The sequence below is a fragment of the Borostomias antarcticus genome (genome assembly GCF_949987555.1).
Source record: "Borostomias antarcticus genome assembly, chromosome: 8".
In the NCBI taxonomy this organism is placed as follows: Eukaryota; Metazoa; Chordata; class Actinopteri; order Stomiiformes; family Stomiidae; genus Borostomias; species Borostomias antarcticus.
In genome coordinates this window covers 23,812,320-23,834,598 of record NC_140241.1, presented here as the reverse complement: position 1 = coordinate 23,834,598, position 22,279 = coordinate 23,812,320, and the positions used below count along the sequence as shown (strand labels likewise).

The 22,279-nt window shown below is 53.4% G+C and overlaps 1 protein-coding gene across 1 annotated transcript in view; it reads right to left on the bottom strand.

The window, feature by feature from the left end:
• cdk5rap2 (CDK5 regulatory subunit associated protein 2) overlaps nucleotides 1-22,279 on the bottom strand; it is a 39,501-nt gene that overhangs the window by 5,752 nt on the left and 11,470 nt on the right. Inside the window, exons 10-39 of the mRNA XM_084442547.1 lie at nucleotides 20,786-20,920; nucleotides 20,513-20,632; nucleotides 20,249-20,341; nucleotides 19,677-19,754; nucleotides 19,402-19,542; nucleotides 19,027-19,197; nucleotides 18,740-18,850; nucleotides 18,444-18,581; nucleotides 18,064-18,243; nucleotides 17,782-17,976; nucleotides 17,373-17,564; nucleotides 16,915-17,047; nucleotides 16,149-16,288; nucleotides 15,829-15,945; nucleotides 15,570-15,713; nucleotides 15,186-15,298; nucleotides 14,702-14,841; nucleotides 12,755-12,895; nucleotides 12,441-12,538; nucleotides 11,489-11,653; nucleotides 10,679-10,780; nucleotides 9,695-9,804; nucleotides 9,134-9,584; nucleotides 7,168-8,485; nucleotides 6,431-6,544; nucleotides 5,560-5,702; nucleotides 4,758-5,149; nucleotides 3,979-4,208; nucleotides 3,229-3,280; nucleotides 1,807-1,994 (exon numbers count right to left, since the gene is read on the bottom strand). Coding sequence (XP_084298673.1) covers nucleotides 1,807-1,994; nucleotides 3,229-3,280; nucleotides 3,979-4,208; nucleotides 4,758-5,149; nucleotides 5,560-5,702; nucleotides 6,431-6,544; nucleotides 7,168-8,485; nucleotides 9,134-9,584; nucleotides 9,695-9,804; nucleotides 10,679-10,780; nucleotides 11,489-11,653; nucleotides 12,441-12,538; nucleotides 12,755-12,895; nucleotides 14,702-14,841; nucleotides 15,186-15,298; nucleotides 15,570-15,713; nucleotides 15,829-15,945; nucleotides 16,149-16,288; nucleotides 16,915-17,047; nucleotides 17,373-17,564; nucleotides 17,782-17,976; nucleotides 18,064-18,243; nucleotides 18,444-18,581; nucleotides 18,740-18,850; nucleotides 19,027-19,197; nucleotides 19,402-19,542; nucleotides 19,677-19,754; nucleotides 20,249-20,341; nucleotides 20,513-20,632; nucleotides 20,786-20,920 — 5,845 coding nt within the window. The remainder of the gene's footprint in view (nucleotides 1-1,806; nucleotides 1,995-3,228; nucleotides 3,281-3,978; nucleotides 4,209-4,757; nucleotides 5,150-5,559; nucleotides 5,703-6,430; nucleotides 6,545-7,167; nucleotides 8,486-9,133; nucleotides 9,585-9,694; nucleotides 9,805-10,678; nucleotides 10,781-11,488; nucleotides 11,654-12,440; nucleotides 12,539-12,754; nucleotides 12,896-14,701; nucleotides 14,842-15,185; nucleotides 15,299-15,569; nucleotides 15,714-15,828; nucleotides 15,946-16,148; nucleotides 16,289-16,914; nucleotides 17,048-17,372; nucleotides 17,565-17,781; nucleotides 17,977-18,063; nucleotides 18,244-18,443; nucleotides 18,582-18,739; nucleotides 18,851-19,026; nucleotides 19,198-19,401; nucleotides 19,543-19,676; nucleotides 19,755-20,248; nucleotides 20,342-20,512; nucleotides 20,633-20,785; nucleotides 20,921-22,279) is intronic.

Sequence of the window (22,279 nt, the reverse complement as noted above, 5' to 3'; positions counted from 1 at the left end):
AGGACAACGCAGATTAGCACACGTTATCTGAAACGGCAGACGACTCGGATCATTCCAAATGTCCGTGTCAAAAGTACCCTTGTTGTTTTTACAGGCTTTTAGTCCAGCGCCTGACAGGGTCTCCTTCCTGTCCCTCTCTGTCCGATCTCTGTCCCTGGTCTCCAGCCGAGCTCTTCTGGACTAGCGGTAGCTAAGTCTATCTTCCGTTAGCCTTGTCTGGTGAGCATTACGCTCTCGGCTAGCGTATCTTAGCCCCTGCGGACACTCTCCAGCCTAATTAAACTCTATTAAGCTCTCCTCGACAGCGTATTAGCCTAATTAAACTCTATTAAACACTCCTCAACAGCATATTATCCTAATTAAACTCTCGTCGACAGCGTATTACCCTAATTAAACTCTATTAAACACTCCTCAACAGCATATTATCCTAATTAAACTCTCGTCGACAGCGTATTAGCCTAGCAGCTGCTTGAGCTTAGCTTCTCTGTGCTCGCGGGTGACCTGTGACAGACTCAACTCCAGCTCCATGTCAGCTAGCGATCCGCGCTGCGCACTACAGGAATGAATGTTTTGGTTGGGAGCCTTCTCTCTCTCTCTCCTCCTCCTCTCTCTTCTTCTCTCTCTCTCTCCCTCTTCTCCTCTCTCTCTCTCATACATGTCAGTCACACTCATCATCCATCTCTCTAATAGCCCTCATTGTCCCCTCTCAGGGGAAACACAATTTGAAGATTAAACCGGATAGGTGCCTCTGAATAATGCAGCCCCAGGTAGCGCAGGGGAGGATGGAGGGATGGAGAGGAGGTCAGCAGGTAAGAGGACACCTCTCCTCACCCCTCTTTATCCTGCCGTACGGCTGACTGGACAACAATGGACCTGAGTGGAAAAGAAGTGCCATTACTACGGCCGTTCCCAGCAGAGCAGAGCAGGCCGGCCACGGAGACCCAGACACTCGGGCAGGGGAAAAAAAGATCCATATTTAATGTTGAGACCAGAGAGGACAGATCTGGTCTGATTCTGCGGTAGACTAAAAATAACCCCCCGTTCACACATACAGGCGCACGTGCCGGAGGGATAGAGACTGCTGGACAGTAAACGCTGGAATTAGCAGCGACCTTGGCTTTTCTCCCTCACTGATCCCTGACAGCTATTTTAGGAACGTATTCTGACCTCGCTCTGAACCTTAGAACAACAAAGCACGAGGGCCATCGCCAGGAACAGTACGTCTCGTCTAGGCAAAATCCAAGAAACATTTAAAATATTTATAGAAATCATTTAAATAGAATAAGTAAAACTAGCCTTAACCTAATCAAAATTACACCCCCAAATTAATCTATTTTATTATTTGGTGTCTTGACAATGATGGTGGAGAGTGCAGTCTAACACAGGACAGACAGTGCAGATGTGCAGAATAAAAGACATCACGTTAAAAGCAGGAGAATGGGATTGCTTTGTGGTTTCTGAAGCAGTCCTTTATCGTGACAGCGTACAGCAGGACTGCAAGTGCCAGATCAGTGTCTTATTAAGGTAGTTACGCATCGCACCTGCTCAATTAGAGGCTGCACCTGCCCGACGCGATTCGATAGGTTCAACTTTTAACATTCTCCAGGCTGCATCTGCTCAATGCGATTTGATTGGCTAAAACCTCCGGGGGGCGAGACAGAAACACAATGTCGAAGCGATGTGCGTCTCAGACATGTGACAGGTAGCCCTGTCAGAGACCAGAGAGCTCGGTACTTGTTCTTATAGACGGCTCTGAGTAGCCTGGCTCGGGTCTGGCTCAGGTCTGGCTCGGGTCTGGCTCCTCACCTTGAAGGCCCAGGTCCCCGTTTTGTGTTGAGCAGAAAGTGCTGCTGTTGTGGGAGGCGGTGGCTTCCTGTGACGCCCGGTCGAACAGGTCAGAGCTGGAGGAGTGGTGGCTGCTGGGAGTTTGGCCGCGGAGCTGAGACTGCAGGCTCTGGACCAGACGACTCTTCTCCTGAAGCTCCTTAGACAGCCTGGAGGAGGGAGAGGGAGAACCAGAGAGAGAGAGAGAGAGGGAGAGAGGGAGGGAGGAGTCACTCAGCTTACAGATAGGTATGACTATGCAGCTTCCACACAGTCTGACGCATGCAGTCTGAAATAGAAGAGTCACACAGAATAGTCCAAGATCAGCTCACAGCTGAAGAGCTGGAGCAGCTTAGAGAAAACCTCTCAAAACCTACAGCACACAAAGGAAGAAGTAGAAAAAGCACACAGAAGTCTATAAAAGTTTGTTTTTTTAAAGAAAGAAAAAAGATTTCAATTTCATTTCATTCCATTTCTGAGGAACGTTGAACTTGATCAGCTTGATGAAGATGAGGAGGAGGAGGAATGGGAGTTTACACAGCAAACGCATGCTTCCATCCTGGGTCCGGCCCGGACGCGGCCCGGCCGACTCACAGATCCAGCTGCTCTTCGGTGCACTCCGCCAGGCTCTGGTTCTGCCGGACCAGGTAGTGGAGCTGCTGCTGCTGCAGCTCTCTCTCGCCCTCTAGCTGCAGTCGCAGGTACTCCATCTCCTCCTCCAGCATGGCCAGGCCGTCCGGCGGCTCTCTGGCGCCCTCCGGAGGAGAGAGTGGGTACTGACGCTCGCGGTGGAGCGGAGCGGGGCTGGCCACACCGGGGACAGGCGAGATGGGTCAGAACAAACCTCTAGCCTAGGTAATGATGTAGCATCGACACGCCTGAACCACACACTAGACAGCAGAGGGCCCAGGGAGGCCGGTGTAGCTGTAAATAATGCGGGCGATTTAAAAAAGAGGCGGGATAGTGCAGACGTTGTGCAGTTTTCACAGTGACATGTGATGGGCTGGATGCAAATGAGGCCGCTTGATGACGTCCAGAAGTGACAATTTCAAAATGTGGAAAATAACACAAAATAACAGTAGGTGGCGCAGTGATTTTTAAAACACCAATTTCTATAATAAAAAACAAGAATATATACATGGTAAATGATTTGATAATACATTTGACAACACCTATTTTGCCACAAAGGCTGGCTGGCTTCAAAACATCCATCACACACACACACACGCATGCACACATAAATGAAATGACCTTGTGGTGTATGTGTGTGTGTGTACCTGTGTGGGTGAGAGGCAGACTTTGTGATTGTGTTCGTTTGTGAGAGAGAGAGAGAGAGAGAGAGAGAAAGAGAGAGTGTGTGTGTGTGTGTGTGTGTGTGTGTGTAGGAGATAAAAAAAGTGGTACCTTTGAGCCAGCTCCAGCGCTGCTCCGTCCTCGTCCTCCTGGTGACTGCCCCCTAGAGGACAGGGAGAGAGAGACAGACGGTGAAGGGTCAGCCTCTCTGGAGGACCGGTCCCCGGCTCCCTGCTTCCTCTACCACAGTCTGTCTGTCTGTCCGTCCGTCCGTCCATCTATCTATCACTCCCCAATCCCACGCTCAATGCTCTCTCTCCCCTCCTCTAGTCTCACTCCTCCACCTGTCTATCGCTCCCCCCCCCCCCCCCCCATCTCTCAGAGCCTCCCCAGGTAAGCTGTGTCTACCCCGCGGTCAACCCTGATGGAGCTGTTGTTTGGACTGGCTAACGGCAGCCGGTGAATACCTCTCTCCCTAGACCTGCCGGATGGCCTGTGGCGCCGCGCCGGCCAAGAGAAACACCAGCTCTCGCGGTGTTGAAAGGCCTAATGCTAGGCTGTGTGTGTTGGCCGTCGCTGTATGTATTGGCTTGTGGTGTGTGTGTGTGTGTGTGTGTGTGTGCTTTGGCAAAACACACAAGAGATCTATGCGAGTGAGTGAGCCGTGCGCTATAAAGGGATGTCAAGCTGCTCGAGGTTTGATTTTCACGGGTGAACGCACAGTGAAAACAAAGTATATCACTCATGACAATTATAACTATGCGTGCATAACGGTTAGCACTACGTCACACTCAGAGAGAAGTGGACACAGCCATGTAGGCTACAGAGCATACCATCACCTCTCTCCACGGCCGCGCCTACCTTCCAGGCGTCCCTCCAGCCTCCCCAGGACGTTGAGGCTCTTGTCCAGCTGCTCCCTGAACACCTCGCCCATGTAGTAGTCCAGGTCGCTGGCGTGGAGCAGCTCCTCGAAGGCCCGGCTCAGGTCCTCCAGCTGGCGGCGCTGCAGGGCGCCCAGGCCGCGGCTCTCTTTGATCTGCAGCCGGAGCTGGGACAGCTCCCGGGCCTGAGACTGCACCAGGGAGTCCATCCTGGAGGGAGGAATAGAGGGAGGGAGGGAGGGAGCGAGGGATGGAGGGAGCGAGGGAGGGAGGGATGGAGGGAGGGAGCGAGCGAGGGAGGGATGGAGGGAGGGAGGGAGCGAGGGAGGGATGGAGGGAGGGAGGGATGGAGGGAGGGAGGGAGCGAGGGATGGAGGGAGCGAGGGAGGGATGGAGGGAGGGAGGGAGCGAGGGATGGATGGTGCGAGGGATGGAGGAAGGGAGTGAGGGATGGAGGGAGGGATGGAGCGAGGGATGGAGGGAGGGAGCGAGGGATGGAGGGAGCGAGGGATGGAGGGAGGGAGTGAGGGATGGAGGGAGGGAGGGAGCGAGGGAGGGAGCGGAATTGAAGAGCGCCAGGGAAAGTGAAACACAGAACGGGGGGGAGGCGGAGAGAGAGAGCCAGGAGAAGAGAGAGAGGAAGAGAGGAGATTAGGAGCCATAAAGTGAGAGAGGGGAATTTCAAAGAGAGAGATTTACTGCGGAGTGGGTTTTGGGGGTCGGGCGGATGATGGGAGCGGGCGGGCGAACGTTTCGGACCTGGCGGGGGAGGCTGAACGGCTGCGCCCCTGAGCTCGCCGTAGCTGCTCGCTCAAGTTCCCGTTGAGAGACCTCTCCCTCTGCAGCTCCGCACTTAGACGGTCCCTCCCCTCCTCCTCCTCCTCCTCATCGTCCTTCCCTCGCTCCAGACCCGCGGGGGGGGTCCCCTCGTGGGCACGGTGGCCCCCCGTCCCCGGACCTCTGGCGGCGGCGGCGGGGGGGGCCAGGTGTTCGGAGGACAGGGAGTTCCTGCGCAGGAGACCCTGCATGTGGAGGATGACCCGGAGCTGCCCCTCCAGCTGCTCCTTCAGCTCTCTGATCTCGGCTCGGAGCTGAGCGCCGTCCTCGGACGCCCCGTACGACTCGTACACCTGCAGGCTCTTCAGACTCATCTGGGGGCGGCCGAGGAAGAGAGAGAGATGGGGAGAGAGAGAGATGGGGAGAGAGAGAGAGAGGGAGAGAGTTGGGGAGAGAGAGAGAGAAGGGGGGAGAGAGAGAGGGAGGGAGACATAGAGAGAGAGAAAAAGAGAGAGAGAGGGGGGGGGGAGAGGGAGAGAGATAGAGATGGGGAGAGAGAGGGGGGGAGAGAGAGGGAGAGAGAGAAGGGGAGAGAGAGAGAGGGAGAGAGAGAGAGGGAGGGAGACATAGAGAGAGAGAGAGAAAGAGAGAGATACCGAATTAGAGAGGTAGACGTGGAGAGATGTTAATTCCCACCAAACCCAGCATGGTGATGTGGTTCGGACAGAGAAGCAGCAGCGGTCAGAGTGGTGTGTGCGGCCAGACCGGGTCACCTGGCCCGTACCTTGGGGGAGCTGAGGGTGGGGGAGCTGGGGTAGGAGGCGCTGGAGGGAGAGGAGTCCAGGTTGTCTGTGGAGGAGAAGGTGGTCTGGTCCGGGGCCAGGCTGCTGGAGCCGCCGGGACGAGGCTGCCCACCGACTCCCACCTCTGTGAAGCCAGCATGACGCACACACACACACGTGGACGGACGCCCACACACACGCACGCACACGCACGCACGCACACACACGCACACACACACACGCACACGCACACACACGCACACGCACACACACACACGCCCACAAAGACAGACAGACAGACAGACAGACGTGGACGGACGCCCACACACACACACAATAGACAGAGAGAGACAGAGAGAACATAATTAAACCCGGTTCTGAAGGTTCGAGGTGGGGAGGGTATTTATCTGGGGTCCAGTAGACCACGGTGCAGAGGGAAGAATCCAGAAGAGAGTTACAGTATTATGCAGTGTTGAGTGATTCACTTCAAGCCATTCCAACACACCAGAGAGAGAGACCATGCAGGGGACACAGGCAGGCAGAGAGAGAGAGAGAGAGAGAGAGAAAGAGAGAGAGACAACCATGATCTAGTCAAGTCACAGTGTGACGGTGCACCACAGCCATGGTTAGGACCGGACCGGACCAGACGGAAGCGAGGGTATGTGGTTATAACCGGGACCCCAACAACAGTGCACACACACGCACACGCACACACACACACGTGAGTTATCCGACAGTGTCACATCCCAGTGTTCATTCCTCATGCAGTCGTCGGTGTGCGTTCATCGTTAGTGTCCACCCAGCAGACATCATGCACCCGTCCCGTCTGGACAGACGTCTAGACGGGGGGTCGTCTAGACGGGGGTCGTCTACCTGCGCTACTGCTCTCCTCCCTATCCACCTCGTTCTCACTCCTCCCGCACGTCTCGTAACCAGGGTCCTGCACGTCCACCTGCACGCCCTTCTCATCCTGCTCCACGGGGGGCGCTAGAGGACACAGGCCAGGGTTAGGAAGGGGAGCTCCACAGCGTGGGACCCTTTTCTCCCCCCTCCTCCCTCACCCTCGTCCCTCTCCCTCTCTTTTGGTCAAGGAGGAGAACGCTGGGGATATGAGGTCCGTTTCGTTCCGGCTCGTGTGTCTGACCTCGTTAGCGCTGTCGTCACGCGGGCGCTTGAATGCTACATACAGAGCCATTCACTGGCGGTCACCGTCATCGTGCTGTCGAGAGCATGACAGACAAATCGAGCCGGACTCTGTCATGCCTCACGTACCCGCACGCATGCATGTCCAGCAACAAACATGCAAATTGCAGGGTGTTTCATATGAAAATATCTATACAGCCTGGATGTATGGATGTGTGCATGTATGTATGTATGTGTGCATGTGTGCATGTATGTATTCTATACTACTCTGTATCTGCGTTACCAACCTGCTGAAACACCAAATTCCCCCCCTAGGGGGATCATTAAAGGATCTATCTAACTAAAATTGAATCAACTCATGAAAATAAAAGAAAATAGCTTTTAGACTAGTGGCACTCTCTCAAGGCCAATTCATAGTCAGTAAATCAGCACAGATTGATCTCAGTCACGGGGGGCCAACACCTTACCTTTCTGTGCAGCTGCGTGGCTGGGGTTCTTGGTTGAGTTCTGCAGGGCGATGATGGACTGAGCTGTAGCCAGCTTCTCCTCCAGGCTCCTACAGGTCTTCTTCTTCTCCTTCAGGGCCCTCTGCAGGGCCTCCAGCTGGGCCTGGGCGTTTCCTGACGCCGGTGCCCCGGGACCAGCCTCTCTCAGCCGGGCGTCGCGCTCCCCCAAGGCAGCCTGGAGCTCGGAGAACCTGCGGTTGTGGTCGTCGAAGAGCCTCTGGAGGAGGCAGAGGTTGCGGTGGGCATCGTGGGACGTGGGTCCCCCGGTCTCGGCCAGGGCGGGGGGGGTCTGGGTCTGGCGGGTGGGGGTTCTGCCCGGTTCCGTCGGGCCCGGCTCTCCCCTCTCTTGCAGGGCTCTCTGCAGCCGGTCCAGGTGCTGCTGCAGGTCCGAGCCGGTCTGGGCCGGCCGGTCAGCGGTGGAGCAGTGTGCTGTGAGGGAGGCTAGGGCGGCCTCCGTAGCTCTCAGACACTCAGACAGACGGCCGCTCCTCTCCTCCGCGCTCGAACAGCTCCTCTCGGACACCGCCATCTTGTTTCCCCCACGCTGTCTCTCGGACTCATCCGTCCTGTCGGCCTCTCTCTCTGCCTGCCTGGTGTAGTTCCCCTCCACGCCAGAGGGGGCGGCGTTGGTATCACGCCCCTGCTCTGCGCCGGCGGCGGCTCTCAGCCGCTCCTCCAGCTCGGCGTTGAGCCGGCTCTGCTCCCACAGCGCCTCCTGCAGGGAGTCGACCCGCCTCTGCAGCTCCGGATCCGGGCCGGACCCCGAACCCGGGCTGGGCCCTCCCTCTCCCTGGCCGTGCAGGCTGCAGGCGGTCAGGTAGGCGATGGTGGACTCGGCGGCCTGTAGAGCCTCCTGGAGCTGACGGTGCAGCCTGTCTTTCTCCCGCAGCTCGGCCCGGAGCTCCTCCAGACGGGCGGCCAGCTCTTCCTTCTCCAGGCACTCCTGGTGGGCCAGCTGGGCCAGCAGCTCCCTGTCCGACCGCTCTGTATCCGGGGCCCGTCGGCCCTCTGAGCCGGGGCCCTTCCTGGCCTCTGGGCCCCGTCTGGCCCCCGACCGCAGGCTGCCGCTGTCCCCGGTGGCGGATCTCAGGGAGTCGGAGTCCGGCGACGTGTGCTGGTCTGACCCGAACGCCCCCGTGTGGTCCTGGTCCGGGTCCAGACCCGGTTGTTCACTGGGGTGGTCGGAGGCGTCCTGCTGGACGGACTCCCTGCTGCCACAGCAGCTGCTGGACTCACTCTTCAGCCTCACGGGGACCGGGAGGCGAGACTTGGCGCCGGTCTGCAACGCCGCCGAGAGCAGTAGGTTATGAAGGGCATTGTGAGCGGTCACGTTGTCACATAGCCTGGTATGACCATCCCGATCTAGCGAGCTCACTGCTTCGCTCGGCAATATCGGTCTGGCCTTCGCCCCATATAGAGCGATTTCGTGGGCGGGGGTACTTGCCTTGACAGACAAACACCTTCAGCCAATGAGCGTCCAGCAAACTTTTGCCAAATCCAGTCGGAAGAACGGCAAAAGCGTCTTTTCCACCGAGAAACTCCGCTAGTGCATACTCTTGTTCTTGTTTAAGTGTTGTGATTCTAGTCTATTTCTGCAATAACTGCACTTATAGCTGCGTTTATTCTTCTAACGTTAAAGTTACCACTCGTTGCTTCGGGAGCAGCCATGTTTGTTTAGCGAGCGGCAGGGACACGAACCAATCAGGGGCTGCTTTCCACTGTGGGGTGGGACAGCAGTTAAAACGCAGTCCCTGATTGGCCCAGTATGGTCTGGATTTTGGCATAATCGCTCTGGAGGAGGCGAAGGCCAGACCGTTCTGCGTTAGTGAAACAGAATGTAAGCTCGCGAGAACGGGATGGTCGTACCAGGCTAGTTGACACATGCAACAGGCTTATATTGAAACAGGGGGGATATAACAGCACTGACCACATGTCTGGAAGTCAGTTGTTGCTGGCTCTTGCTTGACGAGTGTCCCTTGGCGTGGGGGTCACTTCCCTGGGTGGTGAGGTCATCTTCCTGTGCCTTTCCTCTCACCTCTTCCTCTTTTCCTCTCCTCCATGCTCCCTCCATCTTAGAACGCAGTCTGCCCGTCTCCGGGGCCGCGCCGGCGACTGGCTCCGGGTCAGAACGGTCCGCTCCGGCCGCCGCCACGGCGTTCCTCTCCAGCTGCTCCTTCAGGAAGCGGATGGCCTTCCGGTGACCTTTGGCCTCCGACCTCAGCCTCTCTACCGTCTGGCAGAGGTCGGCCGGCCCGCCGCCGCCGCTGCTGTCCCCGGAGCTGTCGGCGCTCTCCTTCTCCTTGGACTTGGATGACTTCTCCTCCTTCAGGAGGCCGCGCAGCTCGGCGGTCTCTGACCTTAGCCTCTGGAGCTCCTCCCTGAAGCACATCATCATCATCATCATCATCTCCATCACTATCCCCCCAAAAAAATAAAGATGATGAAGAGGCAAGCTGAGATCTGTAGAGAGACGTCCCCCCGGTCTCACCTGAGCTGGTTAGCGGTCAAGGCCCCGCAGTCCACCAGGAGAGACCTCAGCAGCTCTCCGTCTTCCTCCTCCTCTCTGTCTCCCGGGGGACTCTGAAGACCATCCACCACCTGGGAGAGGAGCCCCCCAGAGTGAGAGAGGGTAACCAGAGTGAGAGGAACAGTATGAATGGGAGGAAGCAAGACGCTATGGGGCGGATTCACAAAGGGATTGCACAGCTTTTTCTGACGCTACACCTGTGCAAATAAACCCCAAATAAACCTTGCTACTGTATTCACAAAGCACTCGCAAAGGGTGAAATGCCGTGCTAACTGCGTCGCCATCATAACCGGATCTCTGTGCGCCTGTGCTATTTAAATGAGGCAATATGAATACACTGCCCCTTTCTATGCAAGCGAACAGTCCAGTTCACAAGGATCGGTGCTAATTGCCACACACAGTTATAGTGAAATGATTTGTCTTTGGAGAGTTGGCGGTAATTGAAGCACATTTATAGAATGTAGATATAGAATTAGAATATCACTTTTTGATTTAAACCAGACTGAAATCATCTGGAGATATAGGTTGCCAGCTTAATCAATTCTTACTCTAGGCTACTTGATGAAATCAAGGATCAAGAATCAAGGATAATATTGAGCCTGCCACCCAGAGATCCCATGCAACTGCCAACTGATTGATTGATAACAACCAACTGATCAAAACACAGAGTGAATTTGAATAACAATAAAGGCACAAGGCTAAATAATATATGTAAATTAAAATTACGAGTGGGGGGGGGGTCTTTATTCGGCCACACAGTGACAATTTCCACACATACAGTAGTGAGAGGCGACATGGCACGCAACACACACTTGCAATTTTAGACTGTGCAACATTTTTAGATTCTATTTTTAAAGTCTTCATTTGAAGATTAATCTGTGTTTAATAAACTCCACATCTGGGCAAGTTCCTGTCATTCATCCCGCGGACGGTATCCATGCCTACCTGTCCCAGGCTGCTGCCGGGCTGTCTTAGCTCATCCTGTCCAGAGGGGGGCGCTGTGTCCAGGCACTCCCCCTGCTGTGGCTGCCTCTTCCTCTCTAGACGCTACAGTGATGGGATGGAGGCGAGTGTGACACACATGGCTCGGTAAAAGAAAATGCAATGAAGGAACAGAACCCGTAAAACACACTGCACAGCAACAGCAGGATGGGGTGAGGTGTTTGATGGGACATGGGAGGAGAGAGGAGGACGAGGAGGACGAGGAGGACGAGGAGGAGGAGGAGGACAGGTCCATGGACACGGAGATAACAGAACAGGGACTGGTTAGAGGGAAGGTGGAGAGAGATAGGACAGATGCTTTCTACTGCAGACAAACAAGGCATTAGTTACAGAGTTAACAGTTATAGTGCTACAGAGGAGAGAAGGACTATAAGTAGCAGGACACATGAACTAACCGAGACAGAGGTGGAGATTCAGGTTCACAGGTTAGAGGAGGAGTAGGATGGTGTGTATACAGGGTTCACATTGGAGTAATGGGTTCAAGTCTGGGCAGTGTTTCAATACTTTAAAATGCCTCCTTCATTCCTTCCTCCCCTGCTTTAGACAGGCTCTTATTTAATGTGCCTGGAAGGGTGAAAGCATGAGCTCCTGTTCCCAACTACATTACTAATCCTGTCAGATCTGTGATTTCCCCCCAAGGAACGAAGGAGGGATTTAAGAGTATTTGTTCAGGTCTCTGAACTGACTTGCAGGCTGATTCTAGCTCAGCGACTTTAGGGTAGCCGGTCAACTCAGGGGGTCAGGGGCGTCTACCTTGGTCCCAGGGCTGGAGCCGGACCGGCTGTGGTCGTCCCTCGAAGCAGGGTCAAGGTCAAGGTCAAAGTCAAGGTCAGGGTCTGACCTCTCCACTGTCAGCCTCCTCTGCTGGTCTGCATTCACAGCCTGCAGTCTGCTGACCAACTCCTGCAGCTCCAGCACCTGTAACACAAGACAGAACACAGCTCACTCACCCAGTGGATTTGCCCCCTCAGCTGTTTTTCTATGAGCGTGCCTGTCCTGTCCTAGAGACGGGAATCGAGAGCTGGAATCGTTACAAAATCGGAATCGTTAACTCTGAGAATCAGCATTGTATGCATCTGAGCTTATCGATTCCTTGTATCAATGCTGGCACGTTGTTCTGACTGTTGCTTATTCCATAACATTAACAATGATGTCATGTGTCTACGCCGCTGAAAAAGATCAGGAGCATTGTAACGTATGTGAATGTTCAAACGTTATTAGGCATGCCTTTTTTTCTACTCTGCTTCTACACTGCTCAGACTCAGATAAGACTGCTCAGATAATGGCCCTCGTTTACTAAGCGATCGAACCACAGAGACCTGGGCGTACGGTCACTACTACAGTAGTCTCGGCTCGCGTACGCAAGTTAGAGAATTGTCACGAGACTGACTGGCATCAAAGCGCAGCCATATAGACCCATCACTTCAAAATATCTCCCATCATTCATACAGTGGGATTGGCGGCATACGAATGTTTGACAGATCACACGTGGACGCTGTCGTACTATCATTTCATGCGCTCGAATCTGTGCTCCTTTGATAAACGAGGGCCAATAAAACAGTTGAACACCTGGGTAGGCCGACTATTTTTCCACACTGAAGCATGGAAGCGGGAATCGGAAGAAGCAGAATCGCTAATGGGATTGGTATCAATAAAATCTGATCAATTCCCTGTACTAGTTTCAGAGAACAGGCTCCTCCTGTACCTTGTGTTGGAGCTCCTGTTCAGAGAGGAGACCCAGCCTCTCCCCAACACAGATGCTCATGTAGGACGTCTGGTCAGCCATGAAGCTCAGAGAGTCCGCTGCAACACGAGAGACACTCTCAGACAAACTGCCTCCATGAACGTCCATTCAAAGACATCAGATATCAAATTCACCGTATGACAGTAATTAGGCTAAAATGTGTCTATTAATGCTGAAAGAAACTAAGGCTAAAAGACCCTACAGTCGTCAACACAGATGATGCGTGATGGAACCGATTGAGTTGGGATGTTGGTGCGTCATTATCCTGGTCTCACCGGAGTCGTTGGTGGCGCCCACGCCTCCCCCGCGGTTCTGGATGGCGCCCAGGCGGGCCTGCAGGGAGGAGTTCCAGCGCTGGGCGTCCTCCAGCTGGTGTCTCAGACTCTCCACCTCCCTGGGGTCAACATGCTCCACGCCTGGGGGGTCAGGGAGACGCAGGTCAGGGGTTAGAGAGGATGGTCCTGAGGTTCTTTTTTCATTCATTCAAAGCTTTATTTATACTCAAGGGTTACACATTGAGGTGTGAACCTCATTTTCAATTATTTGTTTTCTAATAAACAAATGCAGTCCATAAATACACAGCCACTTACACAGACATATAAGGACATTACATATAACAAATTCAAGTTCAAACTAAAAACAATGACAAACAGAAACACAGTAGTCCATAATTAGAGTCCTATTGTCCATATCAAGGAAGTTATTCCAATCTCAAGAGTGTACTTGGAGGCAATTCCAAGGGCTAGGAGCCAAAGATGAAAAGGCAGACCTTCCCAGCTCTGTGAATCTCTGTTCTGAAGACAAGACTGAGGTTAGTAACACTGGAGAGTACCCAGGTTCTAATGGTTCTAAAGAAGTGATGCTGAGTTTGGGACAGGTTCTAAAGACACAGGGCTGGGTTTTAAAGAGGTTGCTTATGCAGTTGCTTTATTTGGAACAATTTGTTTAAATGCCAATGCTGTTATTATATAAACTGGATTACATAAGAGGGCCTAACATCCTACACACATCATCTATACAGTATAAGGGGTGGGTGCAGGTGACTACAGAGCCCAGGTTAACCTGCTGGATGTGGATAGTGGGCGTTGTTGACTCAGGGCTGGATATTACCTCACATCAGGACTGAGTGTGGGGCCCAGTGACTGGGAGGCGTAAACATGTTACCAAAACCAGATTATTAAAACCCTCAGAGAGGAAGTTTAGGGTTTTATCGAGAGACAAATGAGAGGTCTCTCCCCCTCTCTTTATAATTAGCCAGATCCCTCCTCCTGAGAGAGAGAGGGTGAATATGAGACCTGGTCCCGACCTATATATACATCTGGCTGCCAGTAGACCGGGGGTGGTATGAGCTGGCCCACAGATGGGAACGCACGCACGCACATCCACACACACACAGTGCAGTAGGATTAATAATCATCCAGCTGACTCACTCGATAAGCCTTCCTTCCTCTCTCTCTCTCTCTCTCTCTCTCTCTTGACACTTGGCTCACTGCATCTGTGGGCAATCCTACCGTTTTGTACTGTCATTACATCCAGATGCATTAGGATCCATGTGATGTATGGATGGTGTAATCTCATTATGTCCTTGTATGAATAGATAGGCTTCTTATCACCTCCACCACGAGCGAACGCTACGACTAAATTCAAAACTGAAATGATATGAGGATGAGGAAGGATGATTCTATGGAGAGTGAAAGCTCTACTCATGAACGTCATCTCAAACTCTCTCCCCTTTAGTTGTTATGTGAACGTCCATGTGCGGTCTCCGATTCACGCAGCGGATGGTTTAGCGAGTGGGATTAACATGGATGATAAGCTCAGGGAAGTCATGCAATCCCACACTCAGAAGAGCTTTTTATCGGACCATCAACACAAAGGTGACACCTGAGTGTTGAGTGAGAGAGACGGAGATGGGCAGGCGACATATACATCATGCTTTATTCATAAAGGACCTTTTATAATGGCCACAATAGAAGACTTTACAGGTGAGAGGATGAGCTTGTTAGGGGGTGGAGGGACGTCCACACAGTCAACAGGAAAGACAATGGCCTTGTTTGGTACAAACCGGAGCATGAGCAGGTGTTCATGCAGACAGGCCAGACAGATGGACTACAGGCTTGTCAGCAGGCAGCGTTAGTGCCATTAGAAGTTGCAGAAAGACATAAGGGCATGACTAGAAAGGCGTGTGTGTGTGTGTGTGTGTGTGTGTGTGTGTACTGCACCTTCTCGAAGCTGGGCCCTGCGTATCTCTCTCTCCAGGTCGTCCCTCAGCTCCTCGTTGGTCCTGACGCCCTCCTCCAGCTGCTGCCTGAGCAGCTGAACGGCCGCCAGCTCCATCTGCAGGGCGTGGAGACGCTGGGCGCTGAAACGCACGGGACACGCCGCATCACACACTGGCCACCGTAACGCACGAGACACATTACAGTCATTTAGCTGACGCTTTTATCCAAAGCGACTAACAATAATTGCATTTAACGTAGGAAAAGCCAATGTACTACTACTCGCCAGAACTCACAAGTGCATTTCCTTTCTAAAACAAGCGACTAAGAGCATAAGCTAGTGTTGAAGTGCAAGAATAGCAATCTAAAATACTATAGGTGCTTAAGAGGGAGAGAGACACGGTCTCACACATGCAGGCATGGAGTACTAGTGCTATTGAGGGGGGGGGGGGGGGGTACTGTGCTACACACTCATCCTCCAGCCCACCTGTCCTGCTCCTTCACAGCGCGGACCAGGCTGGAGTACAGCTGCTGTTCGGCCTTCAGGGCCTGGTTCAGGGCCTCGCGCTCCATCCGCAGGGCGGCCGGGGTGGGTAGGGTCTGGAGGGGAGGGAAGGGGGGGCAGAGGTCGGGGGCAGGGGTCACAAGGCCATGGTTGTCAGTACTGTTTGTCCATCGTCTGCGACCACGTTGCAAACAGGCATTGAGAGCTTTCGAACGTGCAATATTCAACGTACTGTTTGTTGTTGTTTTTTTAACCAGACAATAACCTACTACTACTATTATTATTATCTACTATAGTTAGCCAGTCATAATAAGCTAGTTATGAAATCAGAGATTTAGAGTTGACCAGAGAGATCTTAGTGTTTACCTCTTGCTGGCTGTCTCCGCCAATGATGGTTCTCTCCCTCTGAGGGAGGCTGGGAAGAGAGCGCTCCAGCCCAGCATAGGCAGCCTGCTGCTGGGCATGACTGTTCTGGCTGTCCCCTCTCTGGCCCAAACACTGGTGGAGCTCCTTTGGGCAGAAACACAACAAGGTTTGTCTCCCATGTCCTCTGTGTCTGTGTGTGTGTGTGTGTGTGTGTGTGTGGTGTGTACGGTACAATAAGTGGCCCTGAGCTCCGCCTCACATCGATGATCTCGTCCTTGGTCCCCAGTGTGGCGGTCAGGGACTCGATGTTGGCCGCCTGGCCCTCGATGCGCCCCTCCAGCTCGGACAGCACCGACTGCAGCTCCGCCAGGGAGATCTGGAACGGCACAGGGCAACTACGGTCATCCCCAACGACCAGCTAACGCGTTTTAGTGGTTGCTAAAACATATTTCACAGTGGCGGCACATTCACTGCAACTGCAGAATAAGAGGATAACACCACAAGACAAAGACTTGTTCCGTTGCTGTCCTGCCACTGCAGTGTGCGGTCGTAGGGTGGCAGAGAGGGGGCCGCGTTCACCTTCAGCTCGTTCTCCCTCTTCAGAGCCTTGTTGAGGGCCTCCGTCTTCTGGGCCAGCTCCTTCTTCAGGACCACGGCGGTCTTCTTGGTGAGAGGAGCCTTCTCCATGTTGTCCTCGCTGTTCCTCCTGGAGAGCTCCGCTGCAGAGGAGAACAGAAAGATTCAAGATCCGTTTATACTGTAAGCAATGTACAGTATATGGTTTACTAGGGGTGTAACAATATATCGTGCCACAATATATCGTGATACAGAAACGTCACAATACGTATCGTCGAGGTGAAAACAATATCGTGATATGTTTATTGTATATCAGTGAACGCTGGCTACACAACGCTGGTAATAAACACGTCTTTTGTTTCTAGGCCTATCCATGATATTACAACAGTTAAGCTCTAAATTCACAAAGTGTATTGGAGTAGAAATGTGGAGAAATGCACTATTGGTGTGAACAGCAGCGCTACGGCAACGCTTCACACCTGCCCTTAGTGTATCGCATCGTATCGTTATCGTCAACCCAATATCGTGTATCGTATCATGAGATTAGTGTATCGTTACACCCCTACGGTTTACACATACAGTACTAGGAATTTGACTGGGGTGATGGCAGAGAACAGAGAACAGTTAGGAAGAACAGAGGAGAACAATGTGTAAGAAGAGAGGAAGCCGAAAATACGGAAGCCTTTGAAGAGGGAACCACGCAGAGAGCGATATCAGGTTCTCTCCCTCGTCTGCGGGCTGAGAGCCTGTGCGTGGACACGCCCCTCACCTTCCCTCTCGCCCAGCCGCTCCTGAAGCACCTGGATGGTCTGTCTCAGCTCCAGCACCTGGGGAGGAGCCGCTTCCTGTTTCCGCGGCTCAGGCAGGAAGTAGTCCCTCTCTTGGCCACGCTCCAGCAGCTTCTGCGCGGGGGGGATGCGAGATCAGTGTTAGGTGAAAGCTTGTATGAGGTGAATTAGTATTAGGTGAACCTCGAGAGCACCTTCGATCATCCCGATGTATGGTTGTGGAACAGTAGAGCGCGGTATCATGGGAATTCTCAACTGAGGGATGGGTTTATAAGCACTATAGCAGTGAGCTGACAAGTTCTATTATACATACAAGACTCCGAGGGGTTCTAGAAAATGCTTCTTGTCAAGTCTTTGTCTTTTTCTCGCACGCATACTTTCCAGCCTGCTCAACTACCTCTACACCCCCCCCCCCCCCCCCGCCCCTCCGGACGCTTACGTTGATGACGGAGTCTTTCTCCGCCAGGAGGGCCTTGAGCTCGCCGGTGTCCAGGCAGCCCTCCTGTGTTGACGCGGAACTGTGTTTCTGTGCGGTGACGAGCTGCTGCTGTCGGTCGAACAGCTGCCGCCTCACTTCCTTGATCTCCTGGGCGCGCTCAGACAGGGCGTGGCGGTAGTGCTCCGCTGACTCCTGGAGGACAGCAGATGCTCTTGTTAGGTACAGACAGGTGACGGATGACAGACACAGCTGTCTAAATATGAAACGATAAAGAGTGAGTGACTGATAATGTGAAGGATTACATGTAAATGATTCATTATGTACATACAGTTAGAGGCATATATGGTGTGTGTGTGTGTGTGTGTGTGTGTGTGTGTGTGTGTGTGTGTGTGTGTGTGAGTGTGTCAACCTTGAGGAACTGGTCCTTGCTGCTGATGGTAGCCAGCAGTCCCTCCACTGCGCTCTCGTTGTCGGCCACCAGCCTTTCTCTGGCCTTCACAGCCTCGGCCAGCATGGCCTCTGTGACCTTTAACCTGTGACCCATCTGCTCGGCCAGGTCGCGTGCCTGGCTCTGGGACTGGCTCAGCATCGCACCCGTCATCTCCTACAAGGGGGGGGGGGGGGATGAAAAAGATAAAAAATGGTGTCCAAGATGGTGGCTACTGTATGTGAAGTGTGTGTTCAGTCCTACATCCATGTCCTTGGTCTTTCCCTCCAGCGAGAGCTGCAGCTGGGTGATGATGGCGTCCTTCTCCCTCAGGGCTCTGTTCAGGTTGTCCTCCACGTCCTGCTTGGTTCTCTGCAGGTTCTTCAGGGTGTTGACCAGGTGCTGCAGCTCCGTGTCCTTCTCCTTGATCAGACAGTCAAAACTCTGGACGGAGAGAAGGAGAGAGAGAGAGAGAGAGAGAGAGAGGGAGAGAGAGAGGGAGAGAGAGGAAAAAGGAGAAGAGAGAGATGTCAGAGCAGTCTTAAAACAACACAATTTCCTGCCGATACTCCACAGTCTCCATTCAATTCAGTCCGTGCATCTGCTCCAGTGTGCGCCACATAAGACATGGCGTCTGTTCCTACATTGATGGTCTCCTCGTTGTGAGCTAACATGTTGTTGAGTCTCTCCAGGTCTCTCTCCTTCTCTCTCAGGGACAGCTGCAGCTGGTGGATCTCGTTGTCCTTCTCCTCGACGGCCGCAAACTTCTCATCCAGCGCTTGCTGAGGGTGGACAGTAGTGAGATTCAAGCACCCTACGCTTGTCATACGCACAAGATACGATGGAATGCTTAAATATCATCAGTCAGGTCTGACGGTATCCCTGATGCAGGGATAGGAGAGAGAAGATTCTGAACGCATGTCTTTGAGAGAAAGCGTACCTCCAGGGCCTTCTCTTTCTCTCTCAGTCTTTCACGCAGCTTCGACAGCATGATGTCACTTCCTCCCGGGCTCTTGCTGTGTTCCAAGTCTCTGACCATGTTCATGTATTCCTGAGAGAGAGAGAGAGAGAGAGAGAGAGAGAGAGAGAAAGAGAGAGAGAGAGAAATATTACAGGATAACGTGAAAGAGTTGGAAGAAAGAGAGGGAGAATCGCACGTTACGTCATTGTCTTAATTCCCCTGCCTCTGTATTCTGATAGGAAGCCTACGTCTTTTCATCTTCTTACCTGCAGCTGCTGCTCCTTGTCTGCCAGGGTGGCTGTGAGGCGCTGGATGGTGACCTCGTGACTCTGCAGCTTCCTGCTAGTCTGGTTCAGGAGGTCCTGGTACTGCTGCTCCAGAGCTGCCTCCCTCTCCCCCACCTCCCCACTCAGCTTCTTCAGCTGGTTCTGGACGTCCTAGGGACCGGGAACACCACACACAACGACAAAGACAACCTCAACATCACTCTGGCTAAGGGACGGACATGACAACATGATGGTGGCCCAGTGGACCTCTTCATCGCCTAGTGCTGCCAAGTAAAGGGAATTGCTGTGCAGCTTGGACCGTCGCGTTTCATCTTCAAACAACCTCACAAACCAGAGCTCGAGTGCCAGTCTTACATTGAGCACCTTGTCTCCCTTCTTCTTCTGCTGCTGCAGGTCCTCCAGCTCCTCCTCCAGCTGCTCCTTGGCCTGCTGCAGGTCGGCCAGCTCCTGCTCCCGTCTGCCCAGGGACCTCTGCAGCTTCTGGGCCTCCAGCACCTAGGGGCGGTCCAAGCGCCCCGTTCGTTTGGTTATTTACTGAACGCCACGTAAGTGGATCCTTACAAATTGTCACAGACCCATAAGTAAGTAATCTGATTTACAATGGCTTTGACGGTGGGGTGGATCCCTACCTTGGTGTGGTGGTCTCCCTGCAGCAGAGCCAGCTCTGCTTGCTTCTCCATCAGCAGGCTCTGGTGCTCCTCTGCCCCCTGGCGGAAGCAAGATCCACCTGTTTACTGAGGGCAGCTACTGTATGGGGGCTTCTCCAGAGTCCTGAATGTCATGATGGATCTTCCCACAAATCTTTTATCTGATCTCTGAACGGCAAGACTGTTTTGGCAAGCTATTTTAACGACTGTTTTGTGGGCAAGGTTAGGAGTTGAGAGAAGGTATGGGCTCCAGTGGTAATGCTAACCATTTTGTTCTAGGAATGAGTAAAGGATCACATTTCTGCATGAAAGGATTCTAAGTTTTAGTATCAATAATGCGCAAATGACACATGTGCATCTGTTTAAAATCATTTTCACTGTTTGTAATGGTGTTGTGTTGTGGTTGTGTGTTTGGACCCCAGGGAGACTATCTGTTTCTATGGAGTTAGCTAATGGGGATCTAAAGAATAAAGAGTTTTACTTGGCCACACACACGCACGCACACACATCACATCACACACAGGTACAGTGAACAGTGTTTGATGTTTGCTTGCCTGGTATTTCTGGAGCTGGGCCTTGTGTGCTGCCTCCCTGGCCTTGGACAGAGCCTCATCCCTGTCCTCGATCTCATGACACAGCTCATCAATCTGAATGACACCAGCAGACAGAGTCCCCACGGCGTCAGTGTGAGAGGGTGATACAGGATGAACAGGCCTTAGAACAGCCAATATACTGCAATGTCCCACAATACAGTCCCATACACAGACGGGAACAGTTGTAGTGATTAACGCTGGGGTGAAACATCCCCTTAAGCCCACCTCTTTATCCTTCTCTTTGAGCACCAGGGTGAGGCCCTGGATGGTCTTGTCTCGTTTCAGAGAGTTCTTCTTCTCAGAGGAGATCTCCGCCTCCTTCTCCTCCATATGACCAGACAACGCCTGTGGGGAAGAGCAAGGAACCAGAGAATTCAAGCAAACAGAAGAAGCCACTGTTTGTATGTTATTAAGCCTACTTATTCAGGTCACGATGAAGGCGGTCAAGTCAAGTCAAGGAACGTATCAACGCTCCATTACGACACGGAATCACGGTACCTTGGACTGGTTCTGGGCGTCCTCCAGGTTCTTGCTGAGGTTCTGGTTGGAGCTCCTGGTCCGCTGGAGGTCCTCGGCCAGCTGCCTGTTGGAGCTCTGCAGCCTGACCAGCTCGCGCTGCGTCTCAGCCAAGCCCTGGAGGGAGAGAAGACGCAGCCAGCTCAGGGTTGACGTAGGAGAGGGAGATATCTACTGGAACACCTGGGCTGGAACAGACGTCTCTATTACGCCTGAGATGGGAACAGTCCAACAGGGGGTCCATTTAACTACTGTATTAACTATTATAGTCCAACAGGGGGTTGCCACTTTCTCCAGCTGTGACACGCACTTCCTGCACAGGAACTCACCGCCGTCACGCGCCAGTGATACTGGCCGCCCACTGAACGCACGCCGCACACGCGACACGGCGGGTCCCTCGTGGCCGGACGGCCGGCTGGCCCAGCTAGTCTACAAGCTGGTCCGACACACACTTAGGGCCCATTCATAGTCAACGCAAGCTACGCTAGCGCGAGCTACGCAAGGCTACGCAAGGTGACGTTGACGCGTCCTTGCGTAGCAACTTGTGCCGTGCAGAAATGTGTAACTTTACGCGAGCGCTAGTGCCATTTCAATAGGGGCGCTGACCCAAGGCAGCGACCCCCGTGCGAGTGAACCACTTGCGTAGAGCCGCGTTCACAGCCGTGTCAGCGTAGCTTGCGTTTACTATAAACCAGGCATTAGGCAGGCTCCAAAACGAGCCCTGCACACACACTAACCGCCCGCGCGGCGGTCCCTCAGCCAGCCGTGGCAGCGTTGGGGATGTGCGTGCCGGAGTCGTTCCTGGTCACAGCAGAGCAGAGGTGGACTGCGGCGTGGCGGCTAAGCCGTAAGCCTCTAATCCCTCCTCCTCTGCCTCCTCCCCACTCTCTCCTCCTCTGTCTCGACCCTGCCCCCCCCCTCCCCCCACATCAATCGGACCAAATCCCCGGTCTGTCTGTCTGTGTGAGGGCTGCTGCGCCACGGTGTCTCCCTCTCTCTCTACCAGACAGGGGGACCAGGCTGTGGGTCTGTCCCCCTCCCAGGTGACCCCAGGGGAACCAGCCTGCCACCCACTGTTTCATCGGTCAGATCCTGTGGGCCTCTGTGTGGGACCACGAATCACACAGACTCCATCACACACACACACACACACACGCACACGCACACGCACGCACACGCACACAGAGCTGAAAATAACAGGAGACGCTCAGAGAAAAGGCACCCCATAAATGCTGCCAGGGTTCAACTTCCTCACTACGTCAGCACCAACAGACAAGACTCCTCGAAGCAGCACACAGTTACTGGTCACACAGCATAGGACACAGCCAGAGGAAGGATGTGTGTGTTTGTGTGCGTGTGTGTGTATGCTTGAGTGACTTGACGTGTTAATGCAGGAGACTGATGAGAGAAGGGTAGCTGAGTGTGACCACACACACACACACACACTCTCACACACACACACACACACACACACAC